Source organism: Cottoperca gobio, chromosome 24 (assembly GCF_900634415.1).
Source record: "Cottoperca gobio chromosome 24, fCotGob3.1, whole genome shotgun sequence".
In the NCBI taxonomy this organism is placed as follows: Eukaryota; Metazoa; Chordata; class Actinopteri; order Perciformes; family Bovichtidae; genus Cottoperca; species Cottoperca gobio.
In genome coordinates, this window is record NC_041378.1 from 16,576,276 (window position 1) to 16,598,650 (window position 22,375).

The following is a 22,375-nucleotide window of genomic DNA, read 5'->3' on the forward strand; positions in this document are numbered from 1 at the left end:
AACACAAACTTTAAATTATGTTTTCATAGAAAATATGAAAAACCACCGTTCATTTAGCCTTATCACTATTTAATAAATAACTTGGTTGCAACAGTGACATCTGGTGGTTGGACAGGGACATTCTTTTAGTAAAATGAGTGGGCAGTGCATCAGTGCAACCTTCTTAATACTTCAAAGTATTGGAGAATGATCTTGTGTGAACACTTCAAACTTACAGTCAAGGTTTCCAGTCTACGTACCTGTACCACAGGGTCCACTAATTGCTATTAATATGATAAAGGATAAATTATTATAAAATAAAATCACATTTATGTTTTAGGATGAAAATAAACATCCACAAAGTATTGCAAATACTTATAAAGTGGTGTGTTGCAGATCTTTAGTAAATTACTCGTCACAATAACTAGTGGGCTACACGAGTCAGTTGTAATCAGACTATATATGTATATATATATATACATATGTATATATACATATGTATGTATCTATATATATATATCTATATGTATATACATAGTGTATATATATATATATATATATATAATATGTATATACATATGTATATATATATATGATATATGTATATCTATATATGTATATATATATATATGTATATATATACTATGTATATATATTATATATACTGTATATATAATGTTATATATATCATGATATATATATATGTATATATATATATATATGTATATATATACTGTATATATATATACATGTATATATATATGTATATATATATACATGTATATATATACATGTATATATATATACTGTGTATATATATATGTATATATATACATGTATATATATATGTATATATATATACATATATATATACATGTATATATATACGTATATATATACATGTATATATATATGTATATATATACATGTATATATATGTATACATATACATGTATATATATGTATACATATACATGTATATATATATGTATACATACACATGTATATATATGTATACATATACATGTATATATATGTGTATATATACATGTATATATATGTGTATATATACATGTATAATATATGTGTATATATACATGTATATATATGTTAGTAATATCATGTATATATATATGTGTATATATACATGTTATATACTGTATATATATCGTATATTATATATATATATGTATATATAAGTATATTTCTATGTATATATCTATCTGTATATATATATGTATATATATTATCTCTCTATACTTAATAATTATTATTATCTATTGTATTATGTGTACTCTGTATTTATGTGTCTTTCTCTCTGTATCTCTCTCTATCATCTATGTTCTCTCTCTTGTCTCTGTCTATATCCTCGTGTCTATCTATCTATCTCTATCTCTCTATATCTGTCTGTCTCTCTGTGGTCTCTCTATTCTTGTGTCTCTCTGTGTCTCTATCTCTGTCTGTCTCTCTCTGTCTCTCTATCGTCTGTATCTCTCTGTGTCTCTCTCTCTCTACTTCATGTGTCTCTCTTCTCTGTATCTCTTGTATCTCTCTCTCTTGTCTCTCTCTCTCTCTATCTATCCATCTCTCTCTCTCTCTCTCTCTCTCTCTCTCTGTCTCTCTCTCTCTATCTATCTCTCTCCCTCTATCTGTCTATTATATCTCTCCACCTATCTTCTCTCATCTTATCTATGTTTATACTATCTATACCATATTGTATTCTATTATATGTATATATATTATATCTGTGTGTATATTATATCTGTTGTGTCTATATTTTCTTATTCTGTATCTATGTTAATATTGTTTGTATATTATCTCTAATGTGTATGTTATATGTGTCTCTCTCTCTTATTGTGTATATATGTCTTATATATATTGTCTTTGTGTCTATGTATATATTTTGTGTCTTGTATCTATGTGTATATGTATATCTATTATATCTATGTTGTATCATTGTCTATCTTGTTTATGTATCTTCTCTCTCTTTGTGTATATCTCTCTCTCTGTACTCTCTATCTCTCTCTCTCCTCTGTCTCTCTTATTTTGTGGTGTCTATCTCTGTCTTCTCTCTATATCTCTCTCTGTGTGTATATTTGTGTCTATCTCTCTCTTCTTTGTGTTCTCTCTGTGTCTCTCTCTCTCTCTCTTTGTGTCTCTCTCTGTGTCTCTCTCTGTGTCTCTCTCTTCTCTGTGTCTCTCTCTTCTCTCTCTATCTCTTCTCTCCCCCTCTCTCTCTCTCTACTTATCTCTCCCCTCTCTCTTCTCTCTCTCTCCCCCCTCCTCTGTGTCTCTCTCTTCTCTCTTGTGTCTCTCTCTCTCTCTATCTCTTCTCTTTGTCTCTTCTCTCTCTCTCTCTTCTCTATATGATGTTATAGTATATAGTGTATTATAGTTATATATATCTGTGTGTATATAATATAGTAGTATATATGTAATATATATATAGTGTGTATATATATATATTATAATAGTATATAGTATATGTATCATACTAGTATATATAGATTGTATGTAGATATATATATATATGTATATATAGTATGTATATATGTTATATATATATATGTACGATTGCATTAATATCCACCTTATTGTGGTGTTACTTCACATCTACTTTAAATCTATTCAAATGAACCCACTTGGAACATGACGGGTGGTGTATTTGAGCTGATCTGATAGAAATGTGGGGGCACGTCGGACTAAAAGGTTTGGGGAACCCCTGGTCTACGTGTACATGTGCATCTGACGCTGCTTGAGAAGATGGTTTGTTGAGTCAACAGACCAGACGAGAGCCCATAGAGTTCCTTTTATTAGATTAAATCACAACACAGGGAGTAGTGCAGCCATGTCGTCAGGGACACAATACATGCTACAAAAGAATCCTTGTACACGTTTGCCTTTGCTTACATTTGGTATCTCGATAGCAATAATAGTAATAACAGAGTTGGAATTAGAAACATTGTTGGGCCAAAAGATGTTTATGTAAAGAAGTTCAGATTACAAAGTGACACTGCTGAGAGATGACGATGGACTTGTATGCTCAATCTTTATTGCAGTACTGTATATTATGACATATTCCATCTCCTTTAGCCTCCTCTAGCTCTTCAAACACTGCTAGTCTTGATGCAGGTTGGAAAGTGTCTGCTCTGCTTTCAGACAGGGCCAAGTGAACTTGTTTAAGTGGGCTCACAGGTTGTTTCCAAATCATTTGTAGGAGGCGCCACACTTCACTGAACTTCTCTACATTTCGAATGTATCAGTACGTGTACAATGTGTGAGAGAAGGGAGTAAAAAAGTACAAAAAGATTGACTGATTGGTAAGAGAGAAATACTTCGAGGTTTAGGGAGGGAGAATACACATGGCTTTACAGTAAGGGCTGTCCTCTACTAGTTACAGTGTATAATGAAAAGACATTCACTGATCCTCTCACTACTTCAGCACTCATTTACTTCCACTGAAAAAGACAAACAAGAAAGTTAAAATGCTGCACGGGCCTTATTTCTTCTCTTCTTTAACGCTCTAGAAAAACTCCTCTGAATTCATCTTATTGATATGCAACCTGCAGGCTAATTGGAAACAAATGGATGTGATGGTGACACATAATTAAGTTTGATAACAATGCTCTCCAACTATAAATGAATACCTATTTCTTTCTCATCTAGCTTATCCCCAGCTAAGGGAAGCTTCATTCATTCTCCAGGGAATCCTCATGGAAATGTATGATCTCACTTTGCTTTACAAATCTATCAATTTAGCTCTTTTTATCTGCGATACTGGTTCCAAATGACAGATTCATCTGCATCCAACATCTGCTCATTTGTAATGAATGTTTAAAAGCACAGGGGCAGGGTTCAGCTCTGAGCAACATATACTACAGCTATTCTACAAGGAAACATGCTCCCACAGTTAAAGCAGTCCAAAGGAAACGCCTCGACAGATCACAGACATGACATCCCATACGACAATACTTGTAGAAGGACCTACTGCAATGTGATTTTTGTCTCTCTATTCTGTAAAAATCTTTTCTCACGGATTCTCCCAAGTGTCACCGCGCGGCTCTGATAAGGCTTTCTGTCTTCGATTACAGGATGCAAAATGAGGAGATCTTTTAAGGCAGAACCTAAAGGCATGCAAATTAACTACATTTACATCTTTTTACCGACAGTACAGGCATGTTTTGGAAGGAAAAGTTGGACATACGCTAATCCATCTCTTCTAATAGAGCTAATATTCGAGACGATGGATCGAGTGTCTTATTGGAGGCAGATACATTATCATAGGATTTTGGTTCAGTTGACATTACTCAGTATTATGAAACATACAGCTAGCGTCAGTAAACTCGGAACAATAAATAGAGTAGCGGCAAATTCAACGTAGCACATCACTGATGCGCAAGCTCCAGTAAAATGAAACTGTATGGAAAATACTTTGCACACTTCACATTTTGGCAGTTGATCTTTAAATAATTTAAATATATATTCATATTTATATATCTATATATATATTTGTTGTGCGAGGTGTTCATATGTAGTGAGATGTGTGTGTTTATGTGTGTGTGCTGTGAGTGTGTTTGTGGTGTGCACTCGCACACTGTTTGTATGTTGTGTGTAGATCTTTTTTTTTTTTTAGCAAATAACATTCTCATGCACACGAGTGTTTCAAACACAAGAAGCAGATCCATTGAAAGGTAGTCCAAGCATATATAGATTTTTTTCAGTGGAAATAGCTGCAAACTGAATGGAACATGAAATTCTTTCTGTGCAGTCCGTGGCGGCTGGTGGAGCGCTGCGCTCCGCTCGCCCTCCGGCCTATTTCTGGAGGTCACACTGCAGCAGTAGTACGATGGACGGGTCGCTCTTGGCCGCCTCTTTGAACTCGTCCAGCGAGATCTGGTCGTCGTTGTTCTTATCCATCTTGGAGAAGATCTTGTCCACCCTCTGCTCGGGCGTCAGGCCGTCCTCGTTCATTTTCATCATGATCACCGTGCCCACCATCTTGTAGATCGCCTGCAGGAGAGAAAGAGAGAGAGATTCACATCTCAAGTCGCTTCATGCATCTACGTTTCCTTCACTTGTGTCTTTCCCTGAGAGGTGCAAAGAAAAGACGAATCAAGGAAACATGTCCACGTGTTGAAACGAGGTGTCGGTTTGTGATGTCGGCAGCTCAGCTGGAGCACCTGTCAGCTGCTCTATAGCGTCTTTTGATGCTCTGGTGTTTGTATTTGCACAGATGATGTGATGTGCTGTCAAAAGATAATAATAGGGAGGCACAGTAACCACAGCCTGTGCTGTGTGCTTTTTGTTTTATTGATGTCCTTCCACGTGACAGAACATAATGTGAACGATTAATCTGCAAGCTTCCACACATGCACTTAAAACATTCTGTTTATACTTTGTACAGTGTGGACGTTACTGCTCTGCATGTACAGTATGGATAATCCAGTGTTTAGTAACATCTTTTATCATTTGTAGAAATAACTTCTTCAGTCTAAATATTTTGGAAATGATCCTGTGTTTTAAAATCTCACATAAAAATCGAGTTATTCAAGTCACAGAGTGAATAGAAACGATGCCGATACACAACTGAGCGTGTTTATTGCTCTGCTTTCTCCATGAGACAAAGACAGAGTTCCATAAATTCTAGATGAGTCCGCTCGTAACGTGCACTTTTTGCTGCTTGTTACATATTAGATTCGCGTTTATGAATAATTTGTGTCTTGTCAGGCCCTGCGGGCTCAGCCCTCTGCTGTATAACCTTTAACTAGTACAAAAAATAAAAATAAATCAAAAGTGCTTTGTGACTCAGCAGGTTAAAAAGCACACAAAGCATGTGGCCATGTGTCACTCGCTAGCCAACTGCTTATTTCCCAGTATGCCAAACTATTACTTTAAAACTAACGATATATGTTATAAATTAAAACCGTTTTGCCAGTAAATGCACTGGGTGCTACTTAATTGTAGCATTTCAAGATATATGTATAACAAATAATGAGATTTGTCAAAACAATTTTAAAAAATCTAAAAAGATTATTCCAAAAAAGAGTTGATAGTGATTGAAAAGCAAATGTGTGATATGGACAAAGTGACCTTTTACTTTAGACTTTGTATCCAAATGGTTTTTACATAATAATAATAATATGGATATTAGATAGAAATAAATAAATACTTGGTATTGTAACACACAGACACAGACACAGACACACACACACACACACACACACACACACACACACACACACACACACACATTTATCTGCTCTGTATGGATAAATGTTGTAAGTATTGGTATTGTGGAATTTAATTTAATTCTTTATTTCTATTTGCTCACTTCTTCTCTGTGATTGAATTGCTTGATGGGTTTACACGGGGGTTGTATGTGTATTTGCTGGATAAATGTCATCAGACAATAGTTATTTTATTTCTCTCTACATGGACTGAGACTGATTAACTTGAGGTGATTCTTGTTTGATGCTCTTTTCATGACTCTCTTGAGACTATTGGGAAATTACCCGAACACACAACACTAACTACTCCTGACATATGAGCTGTATTGTATCACCACTGGTAACATCTGTCCCGTGCATTTGTGTGCCACGAAAACCAAAGAAGGCTATTCCAACATTATTCTTTGCAGTGATACCTCGATGATCTCCAGCATCTCCACCCGTGTGATCTTGCCGTCTCCGTCCAGGTCGTACATGTTGAAGGCCCAGTTGAGCTTCTGCTCGAAGCTGCCTCGTGATGTGATGGACAGCGCGCAGATGAACTCTCTGAAGTCGATGGTGCCGTCACTGTTCTTGTCGAAGGTCCTGAAGGCGTGCTGGGCGAACTTGGACGCGTCGCCGTATGGGAAGAACTGCGATGGAAAAAGGAAAGAGGAAGAGAACATAAACATAAGCATACTCGTGTTTCCACAATCAAGTCAAATTCCAAAGTGAGAAATATTTTTGGGGGGAGTTTTTGGTCTCCGTGTCTCTCACGCAGCTAACGTAAAATGGTGTTCAAATAAGAAACTTTCGGTCAGAGTAATACGCTACATCTCTCCGTGATGAAACACCAAAGGAACATCATTATTCATCAAGAAACCTTTCCACCTCCACGACATGTAACTGGTGATTCATTGAGGATTAGACCTCCGATTAAATAAGTGATGCAGATCATGTTTCATATACAGTTAGCAGTGAAAAGGCAGATTAATGGAAACAGATAGTGCTATTTGAGAAAATAATGACAAAAAAACATTTGCATCTAAGATCGATGGACATTCGTTAGCTGCAGTAATTAAGTGAACTTTGATTTCCTATTCTCATCCAGTACTTTCAGGCCGTACCTTTGCAAATGTCGTCATTGGTCTGTGTGTGTTTGCATAATTATCCATACTGCAAGGTGGCTTTAATAAGTCTTAGTGTGTAGCAACCTGTGGAAACCGCTTCAGAGTCACTATGACAACAACAATTACATTGCAGTCTCTATCGGTCCCTGAAGGGAATTGTTTCCCTTCGGCCCCTACGCAGGAAGGTCAGGCTCACCGACACACAGCAGCCAGGAGCTGGTGGAGCTTCTCATTCACGCTGAGATACTTTCGCACACCGGATGTGTCCTCACACACGAGACATGAGTCCTCCAGTTACCTGCTCCCTCACAACTTCTCTTTGCCTGCTGTGTCTGTATGTCTGCATCTCCGCTGTCATGGATCCTGTGGTTCTTTAGCGACACGCATTCTCACTGTGTTACTATCAAATGAAATGTAACTCATCACATTTAATGTTGATACTTTGGTGATCCCTTTACTTTCATCTAGTGCCATCCAGTGGTGGACAGTAACTACGTGCATTGACTGTATGTAAGTACAATTTTGAGGTACTTGTAATGTACTTGAGTATTTCTATATTCTACTTTAGCAGCTTTAGCTGATTTAACATTTCAGATTCAGAATAATAATACAAAATATAATCAATAAATAGTTTATCATGTATTATTATAGGTTAAGATACACTTTATTGATCTCTTGGTGAAATTCACAAACTACTTGGCACTAATATATACTCTACAATGTTTCCCCTAGGTTCACTGCTTTGGAGGGGTGCTGTAGATGTGTGCGCACGTGTGTGTGCGTCAGCTGCGAAGTCCCGCCCTTCGCAAAACGGAGCGAAGGAGAGAATGTGAATGCGCAAAGTAGACATTACAAACTGAATGCACATAAATTAGATCAAAAGCATAAGCGTTTAGTTTATTTAATAAAAGAGCACCTGTATATATGTATACAGTATATATACAGTATTTATACAGTATATATCTATATCTATATCTATATATATACAGTATATATATATATATATATATATATATATATATATACACAGTATATATACAGTATATATATATATATATACACTGTATATATATATAGATACATATACAGTATATATATATAGATATATATACAGTATCTATATAGATATATATACAGTATATATATATATATACACAGTATATATACACAGTATATATACAGTATCTATCTATATATATATATATATATATATATATATATATATATATATATACTGTATATATATATATATATATATATATATATATATATATATATACACACAGTATATATACACAGTATATATACAGTATCTATATATATATATATATATATATATATATATACTGTATATATATCTATATATAGATATATATATAGATATATACAGTATATATATATAGATATATATACTGTATCTATATATAGATATAGATACAGTATATATATAGATATATATACAGTATCTATATATAGATAGATATTATAAAATGGACATGTCAAATCAAGCAATCTGATTGGTTCTTAGCCGTGATATAATGAGCGTATATCACGGGTAGAATTGTAGTTACTTTTCACAACAAGTCAGTATCCCTCCGCGTCTGAAAAAAAGCTACACCGTTACAGGTGTTAAATTACGTCCGTTAGTTAATTGATTAAGTACAATTACACACCTAGTACAACCTTACAGACTTGGTACACTGTTCTAAACAAGTCACCACGCAATACAAGTGTTGATTTACATACTGTCTTGCTTCCATTTAATTAATCCGCTGTTTTCCGGCTCTATATTTCAGCGGTGTTGTTTGTGTTTCTCCAGCGCTATGTGTGTGTATTCGCTCAGAACAAAGGTGCTGTTTCGCGGGCTTCGGCAGGGCCGTAACTGAAGTTACCGTAATGTTGTTGCATAGCAACCACCTCGCACTATGTTTTGTGCAGAAGGCAACGGAGGGACTATTTTATTTTGAACATCATTATTTAATAATAAAAACTATTTAAATTGGAGTGTGTATTTTCTTTCATATTGCCACACTTGGTAACCGTTTTATAAAAGCAATAGCTTTCAGACCGTGATATATGCTCATTATAGCACAGTTAAGGACCGAACCACGCCCCTTAACTGTGCTATAATGAGCATATACCACAGCCTGTCGTGAGCTATTGCTTAAATATACTGTATATATACAGTATCTATATATAGATATATATACTGTATATATACAGTATATATACTGTATATACAAAAACAATCAAATCCTTTATGCAATACTATACTATATATTATTCTAAAATAGTACATGTACATAATAAGTACTCTTACTTTCGTACTTTAAGTACTTTTTGATGCTAATACTTTTATACTTTCACTTAAGTCACATTGTGAATGCAGGACTTTCACTTGGGAGTATTTCTACACTGTGGTATAACTACTTTTACTTAAGTAACATTTCTGAGTACTTCTTCCACTACCGATGTACTACTACATTATCAGCCTCAGCTGTAAAACCTTTGTGTTTGGTGCTAATTATTAAATCTGAATTAACTTCAGAATTGTAGCGCTGTAGCATTAGTATACTACCTTTACTCTATTTTATTCTATTTAATTGTGTACTCGCCACTTTACTTTCTTGTTATTTTGCTGTAACAAGGTAAATTTCCCCGTTGTGGGACTAATAAAGGATTTCTGATTCTGATTTTGAGCACGTCAGCTAGTTAATGAAGCGCAGTGTACAGAGCCGCTAACTGAGGCTATAAGCTCTTAGTTAAATATTATTTTCAATTCTAGTCAATGTCACAAGGTTTTGTGAAATATACCAAAGAGTTATGATGAAATACATTTCCCCTTTGATGTGACTCACATGTGATCATACCAGGATTTATATTTAACAGTAATGGAGAATTAAGAAACTAAAATGAACCCTAAACAACGAAACAACTGCCAGAGAGTTGCATTGGAAAAGTTAAAGATACAATGATATGTTTTCCCTTTTCACGTCAAAGGTTGTTTAAAAAATTTATTGTTTTCGACCTTAATCTGTTCTTGTGCGATGACGCCAAAAACCACCGCCCTCTGACTCTTTGTCATTTGGTAAATACTATGGATCAGCTGTTATCTCAGAATAAGATTTAAAGCCCCTCTGCGTGTCGGCAGTCCATCCATGTCATCACTGCATCCCTGCACTACATGTACACAAGGTCAGAGTGCACAGTACTGTAGACCGTGAACCCTGTGGGTGGCCGTCAGAGGCAGAGTGATTCATCAGATGTAACCTTCCACTTGACCTCTGTGGTTAAAATTCTTAGAGCCGATGGGTAATGTAAGCTGAGCGAGGCTGCTCTCTGAGGACTTGTTTCAGTAACTGCATCAAGGAAATGGAACAAAGAGAGATTTTACCTTCGGTTTTATTATTCGAGGGATTTTCTGTTGCTGAGCTCACAAAAAACAACTCGTATGTACATAAACTATAAATTCAACATTTTGTATGTAAGACAGAAGCAGAGAAGTCACTATTGTACCTTTATTTATTTTAATATATTTATATCTATATTTAATTATATCTAATATATAAATGTCAACAGATCCTGCTTGTACTGACAATTGCGGGATTAAATGACGAGAAGTAGGGAAGTCAAGTTTTCTGAGTAAAACAAAGGTTAAAACCTGCAATAAATGATTTTATTTGCCACTTGGGGGCAGCAGAAACTAATTGTGAAGACAACTTTGACACATTCTCACACCCAGCTGTTCTGAAGCAACATTAACGTTTGTGTTTCTGGCCACATGGTGAATATACGTCCAATATTCTCTCCTGAGGGAAACAGCTGTCTCTCTATGATAAATGCTTCACTATGCTCACCTGCTAGTTGCTAACTTTCTCTGCCTGCTGTTTAGTGCTGAAAAGGTGTGTACAGTACGTTTCTAGAGCTTCTTTGCGGCCGTCTGCATCTACAAACGACGTTGACGAGAGCGGTGAGAGTCAGTTGATTCTTATCTGTGGGTTCATCACTAACCCCTTTCACTTTACAACACACACTCATTTCATCCATAATTAATATACAACAAGGTTGATTATAGCAGCTTTAAATTCTAAAAACTAAGCAAGTGGTCCTGTTCTACATCGTGTCCATGTCCGTGTGTGCTGCACACAGTCTCGTCATACAGGCGAGGAAAAAGGCGAGGACGCAGTCCTAGCCTCTCCTAAAAGTAACTGCCCCATCACGACACTGTCTGGAGTCACGACGGAGGGGAAGTCGAGGCCATGAATCCTAATGGGAGCGGAGAGTGTGCAGTGGATGGGAGATACAAAGAGAGAGAAGGGAGGCAGGATAAATAAGACAGGGTTAGACAGTGAGAGTCAGTTTGGGTTGCAAAGCTCCCCATCTGCAATAAGGTCCCACCCATGTAAAGTCTGCTGCAGTAGCAAGGCGATCAGACTGCAGCGAGGAGTTAACAGACAGAAGAGAGAGCAGGGAGGGGGGGGGGGGGTGGCACACAGTGAGAGGAAACAAGCAAATAGATGAGGAGAGACAGAAGAGTGAAAACTATAAAGAAAAGATGGAGAAGACTAAAATCAGTGTGACAGAGAAAGTGTTAGAAGGAGTGTGACAGCGTTCCAGCTCTCTATCTGGCCTTCTGCTCCAGAGAAGCTAAACTAATTTGAGGAAGAAAGGGGGGGGGGGGGGTTGCAGGATTAACAGGACCGCATGATGGTTTCTGCACAAATGCGACGTGGCTCCCTTCCCACGAGTGCTGCCTCTTGCCGCCGTGTGGCCCTGCCTCAGCTCATCTGCACAGGGCCTGGAGGAACAGGAGGAGGCACGTGGACCGTGTGAAAGAAGAGTTGAGGAGAGGGGGTGGGGGGAGGAAAGGTGTCAGGGAAGTGATGCGGGAGAGTCAATGGGAGGGAGGGGGAGAGAAAGACACTGCGGCTCCTCGACAATCTGGCAAGTTATGAAACACTTTGTTACGTAAAAACGGAGAGAAGAAGGAAAGAAAGTGGGTTAGGGTGATGAGTCTGTGAAACTCCATCTGAGTTTCTTCGGTAAATCTTATCTTGTCTATCACATGTGAGAGCATTGTCAGACGTCAGAGACAGAGACAACTGTCAAGGACGAAAAACAAAACCTTCACTAGATGTCTCACAGTTACCATCCCAACCAAAGAAACAACTGTTTCCTCGCCTTTACAGCTACGGATATTATGCTGTTAACATTTCCATTAGCTCTGGCATCTGGCTGGATGCCAGACTGTTTGTGTCCACTCAGGGAGGAGCGAGGCGGACAGGCACAGCTGGCCTAATAAAGGCTAATGTCACCGTGTTTGTGTGTGTCAATGAGTGTGTGTCGAACAGATACCCTAACCCCGACACCCAAACTCCACACACACACACACACACACACACACACACACACACACACACACACACTCATACGACCCAAAACATGCTGCTGTTAAATGGAACATTAAAGCCTTCATAATCAGACTGCAAGCTGCCACTGGTGTTGATCCAAAACCAGAGAGAGGGAAAACCAGAGGGGGGGGGGGGGAAGGAGGAAAAAAGAGTGAGAGAAATAGCGTGAAGTCACACTTAAATGAAGGCCATTTCACACTCACAGAACAGTGACTGACTGCAAGATCAGAGAACTGATGAATAATAAGCACAAAGTGGTGACTCAACAGCAATCCTCACATGAGAAGCTCGTCAGTAACATGCGACAACTGACTTGTGTTTCGTTTGAAAATAACTTCAGAGTTCGGTGGGTAACAGCAAATGTTTCGATCCACATTTGTGTTGAGTTGCTCCGCCTGCGCTGCCAGCAGATAACGGTTAAGCTGGACGGACATCTTGTAGCTTAAAGGCTTCCAGTGATGAGCTCGGGAGGGTCAGGATTTAAATGCGATGAAGATTTGTTTACTATATGCACATTCTGTTTCAGTTGGGCGAGCTGCAGATTGCATGAAACTGGATTAATGTTGTCTGAGTACAAAAAATAGTTTAAAAATTGTACATATAAGCCTTTATAAGTGTAACCGATCTGAGGTAAGCAATTTGGGCTCTCTGCATCCTGACAGATGTAGTGTGAGGGCGTCTGCTCACCCACTGCGACACCCTGCTGTCATAAATAAACGAATTAGGCTGATATACTCTGGACCGTTAACTAGGGCTGTGTCGAAAAGTTTGAAGCTCAAATCTTCATTCATAACGTTGACATTCGAATTCTAAATCGACAATGCTGCAGATTCTTCTGTTCGTTCGGTTTAAAACAGGTGTTTGTGCACAGTTGCAGATAAAGATCAGGCAACACTAACATTATTAGCATGATACTATTTATAGAATTAGATTCCAGTGGTGGCTGCGCAGGATTGTTTCCAACTGGTGTGATCCAAACATGTCCAATAAGGAAGTATTTCCAAAATTCAGAGAAAATATTCTGCTTTAATCCATATTTCTTGGTGCTCAGCCTTTCAAATCCACAATAACAAACTAACATTTCTTTTAGGGTGATGATGAAACAATATGACGACTGACATTCGTATAATAAAAGCCTGGAATGTAAAAACATTCAGTACAGCTCTGGTAAGCAGCTAATCTTTTGTTCTTCAACAGACACAATTATCTTTGTATTAGGTTTGTACACAGCTGTATAAAAAAATGATACTCGTGAACCTTTGATGTAAATGTTGTCGCCACATCAATTCCTGTAAATCTCTTTTACGTGGACACACACTTCATTCATTCATCAGCACAAATATGAAAGGCAGACTCTGCCAGTAGCAATGAAAAGCCCTACACAGAGAGGCCAATGTAAATGTACATTTAATGGCTGTTGCTAAAAACATGTCAGGCATAAATAGTATCACAAATGGGGTTTGATGTATTAAATCTTAATAATTAATAATAATTAATAATAATTCTCTGTATATGCTGCTGTAAATAACAACACAGGACAAACTGCAGCCCTCTCCATGTCCATGCTATCTCCCAGAGGATGACCCAGTGTGTGATCCTTCATGCACTCAGTGTCCCATAATGCCTCTCCTGGACCGCTGCCATGGTGATGCCATGCTCTGTCATGTGCACTCTATTTTCCACTCACAGTGTCTGAATCCAAATCTATCCTTCTCCGTATCTTTCTGTTCTCCCTGCTGCTTCCATAGTCCAGAGACACATGCTAAAACATGACACACACACACACACACACACACACACACACACACACACACACACACACACACACACACACACACACTTTTGGGAGCCTCAGAGCTAATTTGAGCTCAGCCTCCCTCGCCCTAAGCAATATGGATGGTTCAATATCATTTTTGCCCCATGGATAAATGTTATCATTACCTGCAGGACTAAAACAAAAATGAATCCCTCACTGTAACGGCTGTGAGCACCAAACAGACTCATGTGGAAGATCAAAGAATACCACAGATAGGATACAGTATACAGCTAGTAAGAATTTATGGTCTAAAACCTATTAATATTTCCACTCATAAAGCCTACAAGGTCACCTCACCTCGCTCAAGGGTTTCTAATGTTGTCAACAATATGTAGCATTGGCTATTCATCTCCCCAGCGTGCAAGCACAGGTTTTAGAAGTCAATCGAAACTTTAATTTTCCTGTTACACACAGAAATGAGGCTTAAGTTTGTACTTGTTTCTCTACGTTTCCCTCATTGTGGCACCAGAGGGCTGTGTAAATAATGCCTTACGTTACATGCATCCCATTGCTAACATTGTCACATGCAGTCAAGCGTGTTTGGAGGAACACACAAGCAGGACCTTGGCATGACATGTCGCTGTTTACATTGCTTCATCAAAGGAGAGAGAGAGAGAGAGAGAGAGAGAGAGAGAGAGAGAGAGAGAGAGAGAGAGAGAGAGAGAGAGAGAGAGAGAGAAAGGAGATACATGCATAATCTATCGCTGGGGTATTCACAGTGTGTGTGTGTGTGTGTGTGTGTGTGTGTGTGTGTGTGTGTCTGCGTGAGAGAGACAGAGCCTGCATGTGCTCTTACATAAACCCTGTGTGACATGCCAGGCAGCAACAGAAACTTAGCCAGCGCACTGCTGTAGCTGCTCCTGCTTCCAAGCCTCCAGGGTCTGCTCAGATACACACACACATGCACGCACACACACTCTCAATCCCCTCTGAACTGTAAAAAGGCATTTTTAATCATCCTCATGTTATGTTTGTGGTTCTGCTGTGATATCTGTGTCACCAAAGGTAAGCAAGTTAGCAGGAATTTATCCCTGAGAATATTTTCAACAATAAGCTCTAAAATAAGCACTTCACTTTGTTTTAATCTGATTAAAGTTAAAGATTCCATGAAGTCAGACGTCATTTATTATACTATATATGGTTTGCATATTTTCTGTAGTAGCCATTCAATGTCTGATTACCTCATTCTGCCTATCCCTCGCTGGATTCAAAGACATTACCTTAAAAACATTAAATTCAGTAACACATCTTTGTCATTTTTACAAAGGTGTGATGGAACCGCCAGGAGACAGTGACGGACTTCTTTACTGAGACAACATGAGTTGTCTGCTCTGTAAACAGAAACACCAGTTGCTCTTCTGTTTCTCTACTATTTAACTGCAGTTGCTGTTACCACGGTAACCATGGTTGTCGCCAAATCAACCAGGATTATTGTTTTAAAGCAACTTTATAATAATACACATGTTCACTATTCCACTATCAATCGATCCGGGACAACAGAGGAAATGTTCCCTTTTCCTAAGAAAACCCAGTAATTCTGTCCTGTAGACTCTACGGAAATATACAGTGTTGAATATCACGAAATTACTTGCAAAACATAAACAGATATTAAAGTGTGATCAGTTCTGCCTCTCTGCTGCGTTCAGTATCCAGCTAAAATACGAATAATTGCTTGTCGAATTACAAAGAATTGAAAAAACAAGGTTTTCAGTTGCTCTTTGAATTCTCTTGCCAAGATTTGATTCTTATTCTTCCATGCCTGATGCCTCATTATGCACAAGGTCGGCAGAATGGGAAGAACTGAAAAAAACAACCTTATTCCGATAAGATTGATACCAATTGAGACCAGATACAAACAGTGTGTAGCACGTTGGCTGAAACGATCGTATTAGTGTTAATATTGGATTTTATTTTGATGTCACTGCCAGCGATGGTGCATTTGCAGCGTTTCTGCCAACAGTTTGTTGATATGTGTGTAGTTCTTTTCACTAAGTGTGACGAACATGGCCGACATCTGTCTCTGGCTACTGCTGCGTGATCAGGAGGCATTAATACACGTGTGACCTTTGTTTACGCTGAAGGTCTATAAGATTGCTTTGGTCTTGAGGGATGAGCCTTTGATTCAGTGGGACAAAAGGCTTTCAAGAAGAGGGGCCACTTGATTAAAACATAAACCACGCATGATAAGTATAACAAGTACTGGTTCTGTGTGTGTTGGAGGTGGGGCGCAGATATTGAAGGCTGGTAATCCTCTTGTGTTTGGCACCACATGCAAACCGTACAGTAGATTAACCAAAAGGATATTCAACCTGCTTTGAATGGACTACATATCCCTGCTGATGTCCAATGTCTCAATGATTGTGTGCGGCTGATTCCTGGAGTGCACAAAATCATTCTGCCATTTGAGAGGAATTTGTCCCTGAACCTGGTATATTTGTGGATACAAAACACCCATCTGGCAGCACCAACTCTGCATAAGGAGTGTAGATGACAACACAACAGCAGATGGCACTATTGAATGTGGAAACGTACTTCATGCCTCAGGGGACGGTGAGGAGAATAGTTATTGGCATTGAGGAAAGAGACAGATCGGGAAGGCTGCAATGGAAGGTAAATACATCAGACTACATACAATAACCCAGATCAGCACATGTTCTTTATGGTAATAACACTAAATCTACACAAAACAAATGCCATGTCTAATGCATTCCACCAGTGTTGTTTTCTTCCTTTTCCTCTTCTGATTCTCATCTAAATCAGATACAGAAAAGTAGCCAAGCAGGGCAGGAAGCAGAGTGTGACTCACTGCTGGCTGCCAGGTTTGGCAGGTAGACCTGAGGGCTACCCTTTGCTCTTTGTGACGCAACTGAAGGCGAGGCAAAATAACAGAGAAAGAAGGGAGGACTTGCTTTATCTTCACTTGCCAGTGGTGTGTCCAGTATGGCACGTCTCTAAAGTACTTGGCAAGATAAATCCACAGCAGCCTGTGCAGTTTTAAGCCACCTTTTAAAAAGCTCATAATCGGCCTGCAAGCTTCTCCCGCTCAGCCTGGCCAAAAGACAGCACCAGAGAGGAAGGGAGGAAGAAGAAAGAGGCGAGGGAAGAAAGGGGAGAGCGAGGGAATAACACAACGATGAAACACAACCTCCTTCTCAGTTTCTTTAGATGTCTATATGACCGTTCATCATTTACTTTGTGCCTTAATTCTACATGTCTCATCAAACCTCTTTGGCTATTTCTCCTCAAGCATAAATTCATCATTCATGGCTGCTCAATGATGTCTGACTTTCTGCGTGTGTGCATGTGTATGAAACAACTCTGTCTGAATGTGCATGCTAACATTGACATGCTTGAATTCCCTGCTGCCTGAACGTTATTTCCATCTGACATAGAGAGCTGAAGCACCCACAACATGTCTAAATAGTTTATATCATCTCTCTCCCATCGGATTTATTAAAGTCAAGGATCTATGTTCAACGTATCCTCATGAAACGGTTCTTATGATATCTTACGCAGTTATTTTGTTATTATTAGTGCGTCCTTTTACGAATGTCCAGCACCACGCCTGTGCACCCCCTGCAGTGCAGTAGCTGTTTAGGCAAAAACGTTTACGTTTGTAACGTAATTTATGCACGTGGCCTTAGTTATGTGCGGAAGTCACGTGACAAAAGTAACTTAAAATAAGTCACCGTTGACTTTTGGTTTCACATGGGACACAAACAGCGGCCTTCTGGGTAAAAGTCCTGTGGTTGTTTGACCCATCCATCGACCCCGGCCTCCTACCTACACAGACTTTCTCCCATTATATGCTACGTCACCTGACTTCCTTAAGGGCAGCCCTGCTTGTCCTGGCTCCTGGATATATGTGAATGATAGTGTATTACTTCTTTGTAGGTATAAGTACGAACAGTGAATGAAAACAGCCTGATTTGTTTGGACTCTGAGGTGCATGCAAATATAAAGATATCTGTATTCTCATGACACGGGGGATTTAAAGGTCACAAACAGCTGGTGACCCATTTTAAGAGCACCTGCATTACCAGCCCTTTGTAGTTTTGCCAGCTGACCGCTGTAAGTAATTATCAGTGATCTGAAATTGCTGTGCAGTGTATGAATGTGTTCATATTGTGATTGTGATAAGCAGTACCAACCTTTGTATTGCCCTTGCTCTCTATCCACTCCTCACAAGTATTGCCAACTTGCCCACTCTCTGGTGGCTGTTTACCTGAGGAGGTAACTGGGTCTGTTTGGCACAAATTGCTCACCTCATTTCTCTTTTCCCATGTCCCCCCTGTCTCTTTCAATTAAGAGTTCTTATTTTGGGGGCTTGAAGGTCAAGTGAAATGCCTTTTCAATGCTTGTTTACATGAAGGGAAACTTGTCCCATTAATCTCCTTGAACATAAATGCTCTGTTGGTGATCCATTTAAAAGTAAGAAACTGAAACTACTGGAAGTGTTGTCTTCACAAAGCTCTAGATAAGTGTTACAGTGGTCCCCAGTGGGTGAAAGCTGACCGCAGATTTTTTAAAGGCACACAGCCTGAATCAGAAGCAGTGATGCAGATGTTAGCTCTGCTGGTGTTAGCTCTGCTGCTGTTAGCTCTACAGATGTTAGCTCTGCTGCTGTTAGCTCTGGTGCTGTTAGCTCTACATATGTTAGCTCTGCTGCTGTTAGCTCTGCTGGTGTTAGCTCTACAGATGTTAGCTCTGCTGCTGTTAGCTCTGCTTGTGTTAGCTCTGCTGCTGTTAGCTCTGCTGCTGTTAGCTCTACAGATGTTAGCTCTGCTGCTGTTAGCTCTGCTGCTGTTAGCTCTACAGATGTTAGCTCTGCTGGTGTTAGCTCTACAGATGTTAGCTCTGCTGCTATTAGCTCTGCTGGTGTTAGCTCTACATATGTTAGCTCTACAGATGTTAGCTCTGCTGCTGTTAGCTCTGGTGCTACGAGCAGCCAGCGTGCAGTCCCGACCAGAGCGGTAGTGATTTAACATTAATTCAGATGAGTTTTATTCATGGTGTATCCTTGGAATAACATTAATGCTTTCGAGCAGTGGCTGCTGCGCTTGTTTTTTTTTTACAGCAGCACTTTATCGCTGAGCAAAATAAAAATAAATGTCTAAAAACACACAACGTTAACTTTATCCAAACGCACTCGACTCGTCCATTCAGCTCATCCAGTTTGGCATGTTTCCTGCTGTCCCACTGGCCTTTTACTTCCACAGAGAAATAGTCGTTCGTCCATTTCTCTGGAACATTCCGCATCCACCTTTCTCTGTTTCACATTCGCCATGCTGCGTTCGCTGATGTCAATGACAGTTTAATATTGAAGTTTTTTGACATGACGTTACCACGTGATGACACGTTCCACTTGTGTTGTGTTCAAGGACCCTGACCTTGGCCAGGAAAAAGAGTCAGTTGCCTGTTTTATTCTATATCTGAATAGATTGGGATTCATTTTTTTGGAGTAAATTTTTTGCGTGTGTTTAAGAATTACCTCGCGGGCCGTACACACAAACGCCCCCCAAAGACACGTGTAAGCCCCCCTTTCTAAAATATTGCTTCCAGCGCCGATGTCCTCTGAACGTCCCCTGGGGGGCGCTGCCGGCCCCGTTGAGAATCCCCTGATTTAAATGGTAAATATCTGTTGCACTCATTCTATTTCTATGGGCAAGACATTGAGAGACAAACCAAGAAAGCAAAAATGGAACGCAAGATAAGGAGAGCAGGAGAGAAAGAAAGGAAAAGCCAGGCTCCTAACCTAATAACGGCCTACTCCAAAGCACTACAAGCTGGGAACAAGAGGGACCACTCCATTGATTAACAAGGCCCATTCTATTTACAGACTACTTTGACAAATGCAAGACAACCTGACTTGACATTGAGTGCATACACAACATGATTTTGGCATAATCTTTTAATCTTAATCTTTTTTTTTGGTCTAATCTTTCTATTCATACATAATAGAAATGTCATCAGAACCCTGTTAGGAATCTTTTTGCTCGTCTCCCTTCACAAGAAGGTCAGAGGTCAGACTGATGGGGAGTCAGCGTCTCTCATGGGTGGATGTTTGCTGACACGGTGGCTTGAACTCTTGTTAACCAGTTGAAGGTCATTCTTAGTTGCATGCCGCTGCATCGAGGGATTTAACCTGCACGGTGAGACTAATAGCATTTTTGGCTTTCACCATTCAACCATGATAACTGATTTATTCTCACAGATGATGTGCTAATGGTTATACACAGCTGAATATAATTTCACACCAGAACAGGCCCTATTGTTTTACTTTGTGCATCTAAAGGCACTCACTAACTTCCCATTTCCTCTTCCCACAGTGCAGTGGCGGCGGTGAGACTCGCTGAAAGTTGCTGAATAATTAAATTACAGCTTCAAAGTCCGAAGGGAGACATTGTATAGAGGCTAGAGAGCAGCTGAGAGGTCAAAAGCAATTCATAAATCCAACCATCCATTTCTTTCCCTCTCTCTGTGTCCATGTATCGTGTTATCTTCCTTTCTTCCTCTCTAAGTGCATTTATGTTTCTGCTTTCTTCGTTCCAGCTCATTTCCAATGCTTCTCGTCTGCAGACACTGACATACTGTAGACACTCAGCAATTAACACTTTTGTAATTGTTCGGAAGGACGGGAGAAAATTCAACCACAATTGGAAAAACCACAGTTTGTGAAAATGACAGTCTGCTTATTCAGTGTCAGATTCCGCTCCCTCTGTGCATCATAAACATTGTAAACGAGTCACTAGCGTAATGAATGAGTCGTCCAGAGTTCATCATTACCATTTGTCTGACTCAAATCTTCTCAGCGAAGAGGGATTGTTTCTATAATTGAGCACAGTGCAACTCAAAAAAACACAAACAGAATTATTTCGCTTTTCAGGAGACATTGTGTGCAGCGGTGAGTTCTGTGTGTGTGCCTGTGTTGTGACAGCGATGGAGAATAGCATGATAGCTTCTGAGATGACAGAAGCTATTATTAGTGTATGGCAGCCACGAGCCCACTCCGACAGAGAGGAAGGGAGGTGAGAGAGGAAGTGGGTAAAGCGAGAGATGGGAGAGAAAAAAAAGCGAGAGATGAGAAGGAGGTTGGAAATAGGAAGAGTGACATATAGTGAGACAAAGGTTGGCACGTTATGACACCACTTTCCAGTGTGAAGGGACACCACTTTATCTTTTTCAAACAAGTTCAAGCTTATAATGAAGTTGAGAAAAAAAGAAGCTGAAACATCTAACCAGTGCTCTTTCTCAGACTGTAATGTCATTTATTGACTTTCAGTAAAATCGCATTATGATTTTAAGAGCCAGTTAAGCACATATTTGTATTTGGTACATTGTTTGCGTGACATGTTTTACTGTATGTATTCTGATATCATAGGGTATGTTTATATTTGCTATTACTCTTTCTTTAATTGCTGGTATATTAAGTACATATATCTATATTTACCTTATTGTAGAAAAAAGTTAGGCCACAAATTTGGATCGAAACAAGTTTTGTCTTTTCTCATATTGTGTCCTGTTAATTGGATTGGAAGTGATCAGAATCTTTAAATACATCCCTCATTCAGACTTTTACCTGTCTAAGTAGTGTTGATATTTGGAATATAGTAAAACGGCCACTCTGGTGTGATTATACCAAGATTCTGTTGTGCACATCAGTAATACCATGCACCATGTTGATGAATTATTTGTTTTCCATACAAAGTATTTATAAGTAAAGTGTTTTCAAGTAGAGCCCAAGCAATACATTGGCCGGCAAAGCTATCAAGGTTAGCTTATCACTGGTAAATCATATCATATCATGATACATATCATGTCACTGGATCAAGA

General features: G+C 39.0%; 1 protein-coding gene across 1 annotated transcript in view; it reads right to left on the reverse strand.

Annotated features, from left to right (window-relative positions):
* Positions 1–2,773: 2,773 nt before the first annotated feature.
* Positions 2,774–22,375, reverse strand: part of vsnl1a (visinin-like 1a) — a 32,311-nt gene continuing 12,709 nt past the window's right edge. The window contains exons 3-4 of the mRNA XM_029425600.1: positions 6,623–6,838; positions 2,774–4,989 (exon numbers count right to left, since the gene is read on the reverse strand). Of these exons, the coding sequence (XP_029281460.1) occupies positions 4,792–4,989; positions 6,623–6,838 (414 nt within the window). The 3' untranslated portion in view covers positions 2,774–4,791. The remainder of the gene's footprint in view (positions 4,990–6,622; positions 6,839–22,375) is intronic.